Here is a 15,160-nt window from a genome sequence, read left to right on the forward strand (position 1 = left end):
ATAATCGCGTCGAGAAAGAACGAGACGTTCGCGGTCGTGGAACATCGAACCTCGTGTGACGGGAATCAATTAAGACAGACGTAGATAGATAGGTTGATGGATGGCTAGATAAAGAGAGAGACAGAGAGAGAGAGAAAAAGAGAAGAATGCAGAGCCGAGAAGAGGAGCATTTAACGGAGGCACTTTTTTTCGATGAGACGTGCGTATAAATATGCAAGGAAAATTACCCTGAGCGTTATGGCGCGAGGTACGAGCGAGGACACCTCGCGTAGAGGGGTACGAATGCAATATAGATCGAGCCTGGAGGGACGGAGAGGACGAAAGGCAGACGAAAAGAGAGAGGCGACAGTCGGATGGCACAAAGAGGAGGGTGCAGGCCGAGGATCGATAGGTATATAGAGGCAGATAGGAACACAGGAAGCGTCTGACACCGGAAAGCTCCTAGGGGATGGCTTCTTACGAGCTAGTTCTGATCGAATGACGACCCAACTTTTTTTTCGACCCTCCTGTTGATATTTTTAAATCTTTCTTCTGTGCCTGCGGCGATCTCGCTTCCTATTTTTATCGATCGTTGATAAATTCGCCATCGCGAATTTTATCTTACTTTTACGCGATCGTAAAAGTTTACTTCATAACGCTCGTATCGTATACACGCGACGAAATAAACGCGGATTGAACTCGCGCGAAAATGGTAAACCGAAAAACCGCATTTTCGATTCACAGGAAACGAAGATCGATCGATCGTTATTAGCGAGAAACAGCGCAGGAAATTTGTCGATGCACGTGCATCCGTGGCACAGGACACAGGAGTGCTCGGTTAATTGTACGTAAATTAACGGTCTTCGCGTTTGATCTTTCGCGCGTTGCTCGAGGGTGACGGGAATGCGAGAGAACGGTAAACAACGACCGGAGTTCCCTTTATCCGTCCTACGTTAACGACGGTTCGAGTTAACCGACTCCCGACGACGCGATTTTCACGTTCCTCGCGCGTGGCTGACACAAGGTTCGAACCAAACTAATAGGAGACTTCCCATTGAATTTAGACGCGGCCGATTAATCGACTTTCAAACATGTAATATTTTTTCTTCGGCGCGTAAATTGTGACACATCGAGGCGAGATACTCGGCCGAAAAGCCGCGAGCCACGGAACGCTTCGGTCATTAAATCTCCGGGGTTTAAAGGTCGATGCACCGTACGCATAGACCGTACTCGCACCCCTACACATGGATCGAGTACATTCATTGCTGGCAGGAGGTGGTGTTCGACTAGCACCGGTGTTTACATTATTCCGAGAGATTCGCTCATTGAAATCGCTGTCCAGCGGTAGGTATTCGTTCGCGTCTGGTTGAGCGTTGTATGGTAACGCGTTTGCTCGCTATATCCTGCATCGCGAGTCAAGCTGCAGCGCTGCGTTTCCCGTTAACGTCAAAGCTTTCGCTCTTCGTTCGGGACGCTCTTTGAAGGATCCTTCATCGCCCTTCTCTCCTCTAACCGGAGTTTCGGGACGACGGCGATGTAATAACGTCAAGTGGCTCGACGTTGCTTTACGAGCGAACAATTGAAATCATTTTCTCTCTGCAGAGTGTTTTGTTTGTCTCGATCTACGCCAGTAATATTTCTACCGTGTCTACATCGGCTAGACGACCCTTCCAAATGATATTTTTTCCGAGAAAAAAAGCTTGCCTTCGAAGAAAGTGTTTTTCTACGATACGAGTTTAACCTTTTCGCGAAGAGCCGACCCTGTTCGTAGTCGCTGCACAATCCGAGGAACACGGTGTGCATCTCTGCGAGTTTCATCGGGGTCGGAGCGATTTTACCCTCAAGCGTGCACGCGCTCGTCTATTCGAGTGCAAGCGACGCAACGTGTTGCACCAGGAGGGAAACGTCGGGCTCGGCGTCGGAGCCGGTCCACTCGTACGCTGCGCTTCGCTTTATGCAGCACGATGCCAGTTGCGCGGTGGAACGAGTAAACAGAGTTCGAGGTTGGCACTTCGCCTGAGCCTATTCATTGCACCGCAGACGACACACGCCCGCCCCCCCCCCCCTCCCCCGGCCGCCGCCGCCGAGCTTCCTGTGGAAAACTCTCGGAGACCGGAAACCAGAAACCGAATGCAGTCCGAAGGATCCAGCGGAATCGCGAGTCCCGCAATCGAATTTCTATAACGATTCGAAAAGTCGGATGGCGCGAACTTGTTGTCCCGGCGACTATTAAACGATCCTAGAACGAGATGTCTTAGCGAAGGCAATTTGATCCGCGGCCAAGGGAGACCAAATTTTAGGGGTTTCGAACTTTTTTCATTTGAACGTTGCATGGCGTATCGCGTAAGAGCAGTTGCGGCTGTATTTTATGACTCAGACCGTCCAAGTTCATGCGAAAGTTTTTAAGTGGGGGTGGTAATACGTAAAAGGGAGGCGTGAAGTGTTAACACAGGCCGGAACAGCACCAGACACTCGACGCACCCTTCTTCGTCCTTATCCTCCGGCTACCTTCCTTTTGCATCTTTCCTTTCTTTTCTGCCTTCGTTTTCTTTAACCTCTTTGACGGTTCGTTCTTATCGGCATTTTTTTTTTTTTTTTTGCTTATCCATCCGTTTCTCCCTGATCACCGCTGTTCCGCGTTCCTTAATATCCCGTTACCTTACATTTTCCCTAATATTTCTTTTTCCGGGGCAAACGACGTTTTTATCAAAGGTCGGCGCGGCGGCGCCTTCTTCTCCATCTCCGGAGAATTTTTCCCGACGAAAGTCGAGGGTCTAGACGTCTGCGAAAATATTGTGTCATATCGTTCGAAGCGATCCGAGGTTTTAAACGAGCAAATTTGCGGAAAAGTTGCGACGAGAGTTGGAATCGAATGTCCATCGGCATTCGCAACGGACGACCACGGACTGTCGTGGTCGAGTTACGGATGTATGCGGTCGAATGAAATATACAAGGATGACACGAAGCTGACGTTCGAACGTGGTACAGTCCACGTCTGCGCCATAGTTTGATTTATGTAGTTGTAAATGCGATCTCTATTAAATGTGTATTCCGTACATGGACCCCGGAGCATGGTAAATCACGAGGGTCTGCTAGGATACTCCCGTGGGGCACGATACAACCACGGTTCCTTTTGAGTACAAAGTTCGACACGGTACACGGTATCGCTGCGACGAGTTTATAAATAAATTACCACCGTTAGAATCATTTAGGATAAAGGATTTAGGGCTACGAATGGAAATTATTTGTCGTTAACGACGACAAACTTGCAGTATCTTTCGAGGTAGACAATTACGCGATTAACCCTCGTTTCGCGATAACTCGATGATTAAAGGCGTGCGAGCGTAACAAGTCGCGAACGCACGGAAGAAAAACACGAGCACTCGAGATGAAAGTAATTTAGTACGTTCTACATTCCGGTATCTCGCATCCGCGGCTCCCGAAACCACCCTTCTTCTTTTTCTCCCTCGTTCCGTCCGTTTTGCGCGCTCGCATCGCGCCTCTCGCCAAGAAAGAAACACGTCGAGTGGCTGGAACCCGCGGAGGAATCGCAAAATTACCGTCGCGATATTTTCTACGATAACCGTTCGTTTAATGGCCGCGCGATAGAAAGAATTTGAGAAACCCTGCCGCTCGACGAGTTCTCGGCCTCGTTTACGCAAAGATCGGAACCGCGGGAACCGGTGAACGAGAGCTCGGCTTTCATTGGAATCCTGGTCCGTCCGTTGGTTGATTCATTCGAGGATGTCAAGGGGTAAGGAGAGTTTTCGAGGACCGAATCGGCTGGCGCAGCGTCGCGTCGCGTCGAGTCGTTGACGAGCCACCGAAGAACGGGAACGGGAACGAACGAGAGGAAACGAGAAAGGGTAACGAAAAAGGGAAGGCAAGGGAGAAGAGAAGAGCGGGTTCTCGGGCGATAGCTCTAACACGAATGCAGGAGACCTCGGGGAAATCCTAATATTTTAACCACTGGCGAGGAATGAAAGGACCCGGGTGAGCATGAAAAGGGAAAAAGGGGTGCGCGAATCATCCCTGCGTACCCTTAAACCCTACTAGATGGGGTGGAACCTGCAAGGTGGGTGGAACTGTATACCCGTTGCGGTACCCCGAGGGAAGTACTTGCAATTAACGCGGTAAGACTCGGCTCTTGCACGAGGTAGTATACCCTTCTTACCGCACCCTTCGTCCTGGTTCTTTCCCTCTTCGTTTCTCCTCGAATCCTCGGTCGTCGTCTTTGTATACCTTTCTCCTCTCGTCGCCTATCCTGCCGGCGCGGCCGGTTTCTCGACGTCCATCTCTCTCTCGGACCGTCCCCTGCGAGCCCTTCGAGAACCCTCGTAGGGGATGCCAGAATTACTGTGTTCGGTTATTTGTCAGGGATACGCGTAATCGCGCGCACGCGTGTTGCCTTGCCACTCTCGTGAAAATCTACGGCGTTAGTCTCCGTGTACTTACCTAGTCGTTCGCGTCTGTATGCACAAGTACACACGTCGCCCTGGAAATACGGTACGCCGATCCCTTGGCTTCTTTAGCACACCTTCCTATCTGAAATTTTCGCTCCAATCCGGTGTGCGATAGAAATCTTTCCTTCTACTACTCGACTACTGATTTCGTTCTTACGAAACACAATCCGCATTTGCCATACAAACGAATCGACTCGTTTAGCCTCCCACGTGTACGCCAGCGAATGCGATTAATGTAAATTAGCGTAACCGTAGATGTAGGCGATTAGCATCCTTCTGAGCTACGTAAAAACTAACTACCCAGGATCCTCGATCGATACGGTTCACGATTTTGTTCGGTTGGTTACGCGATACGTCGGACCGGGGCGATTGATTTTTCGTTTACGTCCAACGCGTGGCTGTGCGTCACGCGACTAATAACTCGAGGGTCCGTCAAAGGCTGGCACGAAAGCCGTTTACTCAACGGATAACGTAAAATTGACGAAAAATTCGATGAAAAGAATGTGAAAGAAAGGGAATCGAATATTTCGTCTTTCGTCTCTCGAATAAAAAAAAAATTAGGCCCGAGGATTTCCAGCGACGCGACGAACCGTTCATTAATCACACAGTTGTCGGTGGAACAGTAGCACGAAAACGGTAGCTCGAGCGAACGCAGAGGGAGAATAGAAGATTTCCCCCGTATTACGGAAATGCGGCTTAGTCACCGGGGGTTGTCCATTGTGCTCGACTGAGTGCACATTCGTGTAAAATCCGTGAGGAATGGTTGTACGGACCGTCTAGATAGCTCGTGCGGCGTTCCCGATAGATTTCAGAAGTGCGCGTCACGTAAATATCGCCTCGATTTGGTTCTCCCACGCCGCGGCGCTCGCATAGAAATAAGTATTCTCGAATCTATAAATCGTGCATCGCAATTACCATCCTCGATCCGCTAACCAGTTACCAGATTCGCCTGCGTGTTACTTCCGCGCGAATTCTCGGTGAAACTCGGTGCGCTGGTTCCGTTATCGAATAAATCGCCCTACTCGTAAAAAGAGTTAATATCGTCGTTGTTCTCGTTCAATTTGTCGATAGTTCGTAGATACGTATCGGGGGACAATGTTGATTCACGTATCGCTTCCTCGATACATCTCGAGCGTTCATTGATAGAGGGAATACGCGAGAAAATAGTTGGCGGAATAGGCCTGCCGAATGGTACTCCGATGCCTCGTATTTCTACGATATTTCTTTCGCTCGTCCAGCTCGATTACTCGTTCCGCAGGAAAATGCCGATCGTGATGTACCGGTCCGAGAGGGTTCGGTGAAGTATCATCGTCGATAAAGGTCAAACCACTGGCCCGCCGCGCCGCACGGCAAATCAATCCTATCGGCCTTCCTACCAGAGCTGTTTCCGCTTCGAGTCGATCAACCGCGTCTCGATTACGCGTTGCGTGTATCGCGAGAAGAAACGAAGGAACGCGTACCGATCAATTGAGAGATATAGTTTTTTTTTTTTTTTTTTTTATTCGCACCGAAGCTTTTCTTGTCTTCGCGTAACACGCGTTTCTTTGACGCGTGCTTCGCGTGTTTGGTTCAAATTGAAAGGTTCGCGTTGCACGTTTGTTCTACATTGGCGTAGCATCGTTTTTCGTGACGTCGCAGTTTTACAAACCATTTGCGTGGTTGTTTCAGACGTGCCTGTCATGTACACTCTGCCGATCCGTTACCGACACTCCAAAGGGCGGGGATGAGGGTCGACGGAATAATTTCGCCCCGTGTATCTCGTCCGATAGGAGAACACAGCCTGACAGGTCGAAACGGCGAGATTATACGTAGCAAGAGTCGGATGTGTCGCTGCTCGTTCCTACGATACGAACGAGTCCGAGGCATCGTCGTTGTAATTTTCCGCTCGCTTTCTTCGAGGTAAAGAGTAAAATTGAATTCGTTGACGTAAACAACGAACATCTTCGGCTATAGAATCTCGGTAAATCGCGTATCGCAGAGAGTACACTTAAGAGACTCTAATAATTCAAGAAACCCTCTGTAAATACGAACAACGTGGCTGGCAATTCGCACTATTGTACGCCTAAGTTGCTTGGAAGTTTGCAGCGGTGAGAATACGGAATACTCGTCGGTGGTTGGCGGCATTGTTCTACGCGCGTATTGTTCTGTGCAATTTTCCATCGACTTTCGAATAAAGTAGTCGCGAAGTAGCTCGGCCTGGCGTGAAAAGTAATGCCTTGTGAGCGGGAAGTCGTAGAAAAAAAAAAGAAAAAAAAAAAGAAAGAAAAGCACCGATGACAGATGTTTACAAACGTCCCGCGGCTGTAGAGGATTTCCGAGAATTCGATTATTTCTTTCGAGTTACTCTTGCTTCTATTTATTACTACGCTAGATCGCTACATCATTGCTACACTAGAGCGAGTACTTGGAGAGTTTTTAAGAATTGTTTGATATCCGTTCGAGGTATGTCCCGAAATCTGCGAGTCTGTCGCTAACAACAGCGAATAGAGAGCCGAATAGAAGCCCACAGTCGTTCGTTCCTCCTCCAATCTCTGAATCCTTTCACTTTTTAACCCAGATTCAGCATTGTTAGGGCCGACAGGCTGTTCCTGTCACGCCCGCCGACCACCGAACCAACCGTAATTAACGCTATATCGTCTAGTTCTTTTCTCTCGCGGCTTTCTTTCGCGGTTCCACGCGTGGGAAGAGGTTTCGAATCCGCGGAGATCTGTCCGTTCGGTCCATCCGAGGTAGCGTGGCAAAATCGTGCGAGTCGAGAATGCTCTTCGGAGGCATTCTTCCCAGCTGCCAATGATAAGTACCGGTAGAGTTGCTTCCACAACCTGCCATTTATTTCCGAGATAACTTACGAGATACTCGAGAGAAAATTAAGATACTCGCGACCAAGTTTTCATACGGTGAAACGACGTTGCGTAAATGGGACCGAGTTCCGGCCGATCAGGAACGATGCCGAGAGAAAAGGATGAAAATCGCGCGCGTTGAAGGTGCGAAACGGCAGGTACGCCGAGATTTTTCCGTGTGTCACGCGAGAGCCTCGAGGTTCGCTTTGGTTGTGTTTCTTGGTCGTTAGTCAGGAATCCGCGAGGCGGATCGCGAGCTGACGAACACGAGGAATGATTAATATAAATCCTTGACGCTCCTTTGCGATTCTTCGAGCACGCCTTCGCTCTCGCTCGGCTACCTGTCTCCTCGGCCTCGTCGGTGTGTCGTGGGCGTGCCTTCGTGTTGGTCGCATGATTCACCTTGGTTCCTTTTTTTTTTTTTTTTTTTTTACAAGACATTTTGGAAATATAGCTCGTGGATTACAGCCTATTCTATCAAGTTTCTAACGACCGAGCGCGAAGACGCTTCAGTGGTTTCTCGATTCGCGCGTGTTTACGAATGCCTGATCATAAAATGCGAAGTAAAATTCTACGTATCATTAAACGATGGGAATAATCACGGTTACCGGTACTACCGTTGACACCCGTGACGTACCTATTTTCTCAAAGAGTCATTTAATCGCGATGCGTTTCTTCCTTATTAATTCAGAAATAAAAAAAAAAAAAAAAAAAAGGGAACCTTCCGGTCTTCCAGTTCGCGAAATCGCCCTGAAAATCCGAAGGTGTACAGCCGTCAGGGAGCGGCTATTCTGTTATTTATCCGCAGCTTTCCCCACTCGTGGCAAGTGTTTTCACCTCTTTAGTCTTTGCTCCGTGTAGTGCCGGTCCAAACATCGTCAAGGCAAGAGCACCGCCGCGACTTTGTTCCGCGACGATCGACTACGTTCGCCCCGTGAAAAAGGAAATCCGTCTGTTCGCCAAGCATGTCGCCAGTTTCGAAACTTATCTTCGCTCTTTTTCTTATGACGTTCGCGATGACTTACGCGAAACCGACGATATATAAAAGAAATCAGGACAACGTGTTCGAACCAGGTGAGTTTTTATTTCGTTTCTCTCGTTCAACGATCCGCGTTCATTTTTTTTTTTTTTTTTACATTTACGTTAACGTGTTCTCTTCGGTCCGCGACGTCACTCGTTCTTTCGTGATTCTAACGCGACGATGTTCCAAAGCCGACTCGCGAGCCGAACCACCTGGTAACGACGTTGCTTCTCGACGAAACTCTAACCGATTCCCGTAACGAAGCTTTCGTTTCGCGAAAGCACTCGTTGATTCTCACGAAAAAAACTTTCGTATAGACGAGTAGCGAAAGATAACGAGCTGGTCGGGGCGGTTTGAAAATAAAATCGAAAGTCTCGGTTTCTCTTTCGCCGATCTTGACGGAGATCGAGGTCTTGGTCGCGCGTGGATCATCGCGGAAAAACTTTCACCTTAATTATTGCCACTGCAAACTACCGCATCGCGTATTCCGTTGTACGTCTTCTCTCTGTTGTCGGAGGATATTTTCCGAGCAACACTTTAAACTGTTTCGAAACTGTTGGACGCGCGACGTCTTTGTCGATTCGTACAAATCCCCTGTCCGGTGGTACCACCTGTCGCGCCGCACCCCGTATAAATGCGTGTTAATCGTCGAGTTTTACTGTACGCCCGGGACATCGCGTAACGGATTGCACGTGCATCGTGCAGTTTCCTAGCGAAAATCGATCGTTAGTGCGGCTGCGATCGCGCTTTACCAAATAAAGCGCGATCTCGAAAAGCCGAAATTTCCTCGAGGCAACGTTTGACAGGTGGGAATAACGGAACGATGACGTCAGTCGACGTCCCGCGTGGGCTTCGATTACAGCGAGGCCGTGATCCGATCGTATTCGCGATGGAACAGCACCTAAACCCCGCATATTTACCTTGTGTCTGCTATGTCCTACTTTTCTACGATAAATACGTAAATGATCGTCTAGAAAACTAAAGTGCTCGCTTGAAGTTTCGATATCCTTATTCGTATTCTCTCTTTGGCGTTCCAAATTAAAACACACCCCTAACGTCATTAATAATAGTACTCGATTATCGGGTTGTTACGAAAATTGAGTTATCGGGTCATTACTATAATCGAGTTATCGGGTCGTTAACGGCATCGAGTTATTATCGGCTTCTTAATAAGACAGAGACGTTCGATTATTTATCAGCGGTAAGGTTAAAATTCTAACGAGGAATAAAAATGTTCCTAATTTCCTAAGATCAAAGTTATCCCGACAGTCGCGTTACACGTGGCCCGCGAAACGATAAGAAAAACTTCGCGGGCCGCCCTTCGCCGTCGTTGCAAAGCCGAGCAAGAGGAGGAAACGTAGAAAAAGAGAAAACGAGAGACCGGTGATTGCAGCAAAGTGTGTTGTTGTTGCACAAAGTGTAATCGCGTCACGCGAGCATGCGATTCGAAAGGATTTGCATACTCTACGCTACGATAGGGGAACTCGTGTACATCTAACAGATAGGCGTGTCAATTCTTACGAGCGTCCTTGTCGCTTTAAAACCTACCGCCTGTAAAACATTGTCGAAAATATTCTGGACAGCTTTAATATCTCTCTCGATATGCGAAGAGAATTTGTCTCCCGAATAATTGTAATCGGTTCCGTACCTGGAAAGTACATTCCGGGCATGGTACGATAATTACTCCAAGTAAATATCAACTCGATAGCCGAGTGTGACATTCCAGTCGACGGAATAGTTGCGCGAATGAAAACCTCTCGCCAGGTTTACCATACGCACGCTTTGACCTTTCAATCTTGCCGCGCCAATTCCGATTACCATAACTTTTGCACAGAATATTTAGTTCGTCGTATATAAAACGTTTTCTATTTATTTTGAATTTGTAACACGATTTAAAAGTTACATCGGAGTGCATTTTCGGCGCCGACTATAGACCGAACCAACATTTAAAAAGCGTGTTCCGATCACGACGATGAAATCGTGGAATCCCGACGATCGGACGCCGCGGATTTGATTGAGATTTCGCGACGGTAGCGAGACACGAGATTTTCATTCGGCTGCCAACAACCCGTTGAGAGCCAATAATTAAACAACCGACCGATGTCGAGGCGGACGCCAGCAGACGCCTTGTATAATGAATCGATATTCGATTAAGAGCGATAAGCAAATATTCCCTATCGAGTCTGGCGCGGGTGAACGTTTAATGGATCGCGATATCGTCTCGCTTCGAGTCGTTTTTTACTTTCGCTGGTGTGTATGAATCGCACCTTCGCGTATATGCGCGCGCGAAGCATCGTGCACGGTTACATTGCTGTACGATGCTTGAATTTTTCTTTACCGCAATCGAATCGAGAAATCTTACGCAGAAGCATGTGTTTTTTTCTTTCGCGTTCAAGTCTACTTACCCTGTAACGCGTGGCCACTGAACGAAGCGTTAATCATCCGACAAGAAAAATATAGTTAAAATTGTATACATATAGCAAGATTTTGTTCTTCTTTTTCCAGTGATGGTGCCGGTCTCTTCCACGGTAATTCCTCTTACCATGTACAAAGGAGAGTACGACTCGAGATTTATATCGAAGAATAAAAAGGCTCAGTCGTTGAAGCCAGAGGATGGAGCGAAATTGATAACGAGTGAGCGAAACGAAAAACGTTCATCTCGAATACCATGCGTACGAATTAAATGTTAACGTAAATATTGTTTTTTGCAGTGAAGAAAAGTCAAGAGAAGAAAACGTAAGATCATCGACGTATACCAGCCGACCTCCTCCGATTACATCGTGATGTCGACGGAGCGATTTCGATTTGTTGGCGTCGTGCTGCAATGTACGAGAGCATTAGCATAGAGTATAACCTGACTTTAGGATCTTTGTAAATTCGAGAATTATGCGTTTCACAGGGTTACGGAAACTTGACGCCAAAAAATAATTTACCTCTCTTACTTGATTAACTTTAGTCGATCGTTTTTGTCGGTATGAATTTATTGACAACTGTAAGGCTGCGAACACACCGGAGGCAAATTACTAGTCCGCGCGAGTCTACTTCGATCAGCGCCAAGTCGGAGCTCGAATTTACCTTTACCGTGATCGTGGCCTTAACGCGTAGAATACAATCAAACGTTACAATGTTAAACTCTAATCAAGGTAGAAATGGGATTTGTTAAGTTTTTATATTTAATATGAAATATAAAGTATCATTTGTCACAATGTGTTTACACGTAAGGAGTACTAGGACAAACGTGATGGATATTTCAAACAAGAAATACGGAATGCCGAAGTAGAAATAATGACTTGTCGTACAACGCTAGAATTAAAACGAATCGTTTATTTACCTATCTATCGTTATGATATTTCCATGGCTTCCTCCTCTGAAACAAAAAACAACCGATATAGTTATATAAAATTGCGATTAATCTTACGAACGTATAAATTTACTTACGCGTTTCGTTAAACATAAAATCGTCCTGATATTCTTTCAAAAACTGTGTAGACCTATTTTCATCGAGAAACAGGGAATAGACGCGTTTCACATCATCGATATTGACCTTAAAAAAAAATGTATATATATATTAAACGAATTGCATAGAATTTATCGTTCCGCAACGGTGAAAAATAATGGTGTAAGTATAACGGTAGAATCGCGTGATATTTACTTCGGTACTCTTTCTTCGTCGGCAAACGAGAGATGCAGTTGTAATTAATTGAATCGCATATCTCAACGACGTTTCCAACGCGATTCTTGTAAGTACCGTTAAAGCATCGTCCGCCATTTCACAGTCCTCTTCTTCGCACCTAATTTTCAAAATTTCTTTCAATTCCTTTTCCTGATACGGACTCGTTGGGACGATGATCATACGATCCAGCAAGTCGATAGGAATACCATGAGGACTTTTATAGTTTGTTCCTCTGATCCTTGTGATACCTGTTCAATTCAGGAATTACGTTTCGCGTTAATCGAAGTAAACCGTTAGAAGACGTACACATCTTAGGTTATTATATACATATACCTCTGTTTGTAGCCATAATCACGACTGGTGCCATTTCATTCTCGAGTGCTCGATTTAAGAATGAAAAACATTCGATATCCAGCATGTGAACCTCGTCGATAAACAGAACTCCGGGAACGATTTCCGCCTTGCCTTCCTCCCGCCATTCGGCGACCTTCGCGTTTATTTGTTCTCGTACTTCTGACTTGATTTCTCCCGTGTCACCGGAGAATAATGCCAAGAATCCATGAGTTCTACTATTTATAACGTCGACTTCGTGCAACGTTACTGTGTGAACTACTTCTTTGCGTTTCTGCAATTCACCCTCGGGACATTGTACGAAGCGAGTCTGCGAACCGGTTGCATCGTAATCGCGAGCTCTGGTAAACGAGCGTCCCAGCCTGTTAATTTTACCCGTAGCTTTGTCGATAGTTATCACGTCACCTGCTTGCACCTTGAACGTACAAATAGTTTATCAAATCGATAAACGATATTTCGAACTAGATACCGGTCGATTATCTTTACTAACTTTCTCCTTCATCAAGCTGTCGATCATTTTATTTCCCAAGTCGTAAATCGTTTCCATTTCTGTCGTCTTCAGTGTCAATTTACCAACTTTAGCACCAACTCCTGTAGCTGGTCTATCCACTTGGATTTCGACAACCTCTCCCTCTATAATTTCCGTTTCTTCTTTGATTCTGACCCCGATAGATTTTCTGATAGCCTGAGTCAAAGCTTCCGTTTTGCTCATTTCCAATGAATATATTTCAGAACCTGCCATTGAGGTAAACGGAGTATCCAAACCTAAAGCTTGAGCCATTGCCATGGCAATGGCAGTCTTTCCAGTGCCGGGTTGACCTGCTAGCAATACAGCACGCCCCGCTATCTTACCATCTTTAATCATTTCTAAGACGATACCAGCAGCACGACGTGCTGTAGGCTGACCAACCATGCCCTGCGAAACCTAAGAATTGTATTTAATTAATAAAAGTATTTCAGAAAGTAAATAAACTAAACGAGTAGTATTATATGATATATAAATGTATTACATGGCGAGGTTCCAAGCTATCATCCAAGCCTAAACCTCTGATATGAGAATGAGCACCAATTCTTTCTATTCTAGTAATTTCTCTGACTTCTTGAACTTTTGCAGCAGCAACGGCCTAAAACAATAATGCGATAATGATAATATAACCTTAAAAAAAATTTACATTTTATGTATGCTACAAAGCAAATATAAAAATCGATCAAACACTTAGTTACCATGGCAATACACATTGCCTGCACCATAAAAAAAGATATAATATATTGTGCGCGCCATGTGAATACTATTTTCCTATGTAAAATATCGTACAATGGTCCTATACATTTATTTAAAAATATACATTCTACGCGTATAGGTTAGCCGGTACATACGAAACAGACAAAAAATAAATGCGATACCATTGATAATGTCATTGTTGACTATAACCTTAAAATATAGTAATAGTTGGTATTTTTATTTTCATAAATTAATATTTACCGCCATGTTTTCTCTATGTGTTTACGCTTGAGATGTTAACGAAATCACCACAATTATACCAAAGTATACTGAGCAACTGAGCTGAGCGCTAGGCTGGAATGCCAAAATCCCGGATATTCTCCGCGTTTCCACAACACGCTGCGACACGCGCAGATTGTGCGGAGACTACTGCACAGCCCGTTTGCGCATACGACAAAGAAAGAAAGATGTTCCGTCCTTGTAGAATTCGGGTCGTTCTAATATACGATTGTACGGTCACGCTGGGTATCATTCTGGGAGCACTACAAGGCATAAACTGAGAAGCAGGAACACACCACACGACGCATTGTGATCCAGGGCAGCAACCATGGAACCAGGCAAACATCATTTCCCGCAGCGTCTCCTCGGATTCCATCTACTTACCTACCTTCATTATCTCTGGCATATCCTTTTAATTCCCTTTATGTCCAGGCACATTACTCTTTAATTTTTCTTCAATTCCTGACACATTTCCCTTTAATTTCCCTTCATTTACTGAAACTTTTCCCTTTAATTTCCCTTCAATTCCTGGCACATTTCTCTTTAATTTCCCTCCATCTCCTGTCACATTTCCCGTTAATGCCCTTCCCTTCCTGGTACATTCCCGTCATGTCTTCTCGTACAAGTTAAAGAATTGCAAATAGAACATCTCAAAAGTTCAACAAAGTTGCAACGCGCAGAAGTACAATAAAATGGCAACTCAGATGTTCGGCAATATGCTACCAAATCGGAAAATCGGCTTCGCTCTGAACATCTGAGCTGCCACTTTGTTAAATTTTGCTAGCTCAAAATATCACAACAATGTGCAAATTGAGAATTCGGGCAACTTTAAGGGAAGGATATCAAGAAATAAAAGGAAATATAAGAGGAAATATGGAAAATTAGAGGGGACAGGAAATTAGAGGAAATGAAAGGGAAATGTGAGAAGAAATGAGGGGAAATTAGAGGAAAATGTGCCAGGAGATGAAGGGAAATTTTAGGGAAATGTCGCAGTGAATGACGGGAAACGTAGCAGAAAAGTATTGTATACATACATGTACATATATATATATGTAAATATATTATATGAATAAAGCACGGTTTATTGACACTTCTAAATATTTCATACTTCTTATTTACCAATGCTCGTTAAACTTTATCAATAAGTACCTGCATGTCCGTCATGGAGCAACTATTCGTATCGCCATCTCGCGGCTAAAAGAACGAACTAATTTTGGAAGCTTGGATCAGAACCCTCAGCATTTTGCAGTAGTGGCGCCATCGGTGGGAGAAGACCCAAGTTTGTCGTTGATTAGTAGTTCCCTCTCGCAACGCTAGATGGCGCCATTTACT

General features: G+C 45.6%; 2 protein-coding genes across 2 annotated transcripts; one reads left to right on the forward strand and one right to left on the reverse strand.

Moving 5' to 3' along the window:
• The first annotated feature begins 8,100 nt into the window (after positions 1-8,100).
• Positions 8,101-11,635, forward strand: LOC128888796 (uncharacterized). Its single transcript, XM_054145922.1, has 3 exons — positions 8,101-8,356; positions 10,809-10,937; positions 11,015-11,635. Exons 1-3 carry the CDS (start codon positions 8,248-8,250, stop codon positions 11,041-11,043), a joined length of 267 nt encoding a protein of 88 aa, XP_054001897.1. The 5' UTR covers positions 8,101-8,247; the 3' UTR covers positions 11,044-11,635.
• Positions 11,607-13,984, reverse strand: LOC128888787 (ruvB-like 2). Its single transcript, XM_054145912.1, has 7 exons — positions 13,811-13,984; positions 13,338-13,451; positions 12,818-13,252; positions 12,310-12,742; positions 11,956-12,224; positions 11,742-11,847; positions 11,607-11,670 (listed from the first exon to the last, which is right to left on the reverse strand). The coding sequence occupies exons 1-7, from the start codon at positions 13,814-13,816 to the stop codon at positions 11,645-11,647; spliced, it is 1,389 nt and encodes a 462-aa protein (XP_054001887.1). The 5' UTR covers positions 13,817-13,984; the 3' UTR covers positions 11,607-11,644.
• Positions 13,985-15,160: the final 1,176 nt, after the last annotated feature.

This window comes from Hylaeus anthracinus, unplaced genomic scaffold (assembly GCF_026225885.1).
Source record: "Hylaeus anthracinus isolate JK02 unplaced genomic scaffold, UHH_iyHylAnth1.0_haploid 11994, whole genome shotgun sequence".
Classification (NCBI taxonomy): domain Eukaryota; kingdom Metazoa; phylum Arthropoda; class Insecta; order Hymenoptera; family Colletidae; genus Hylaeus; species Hylaeus anthracinus.

Coding starts and splice junctions, on each gene's coding strand:
- LOC128888796 (XM_054145922.1), top strand. CDS start 8,248: ATGTCGCCAGTTTCGAAACTTATCTTCGCTCTTTTTCTTATGACGTTC. Junction 8,357..10,808: donor GGACAACGTGTTCGAACCAG/GTGAGTTTTTAT, acceptor TTCTTTTTCCAG/TGATGGTGCCGGTCTCTTCC. Junction 10,938..11,014: donor TGGAGCGAAATTGATAACGA/GTGAGCGAAACG, acceptor TGTTTTTTGCAG/TGAAGAAAAGTCAAGAGAAG.
- LOC128888787 (XM_054145912.1), bottom strand. Junction 12,225..12,309: donor GATTATGGCTACAAACAGAG/GTATATGTATAT, acceptor TGAATTGAACAG/GTATCACAAGGATCAGAGGA. Junction 11,848..11,955: donor GACGAAGAAAGAGTACCGAA/GTAAATATCACG, acceptor TTTTTTTTTAAG/GTCAATATCGATGATGTGAA.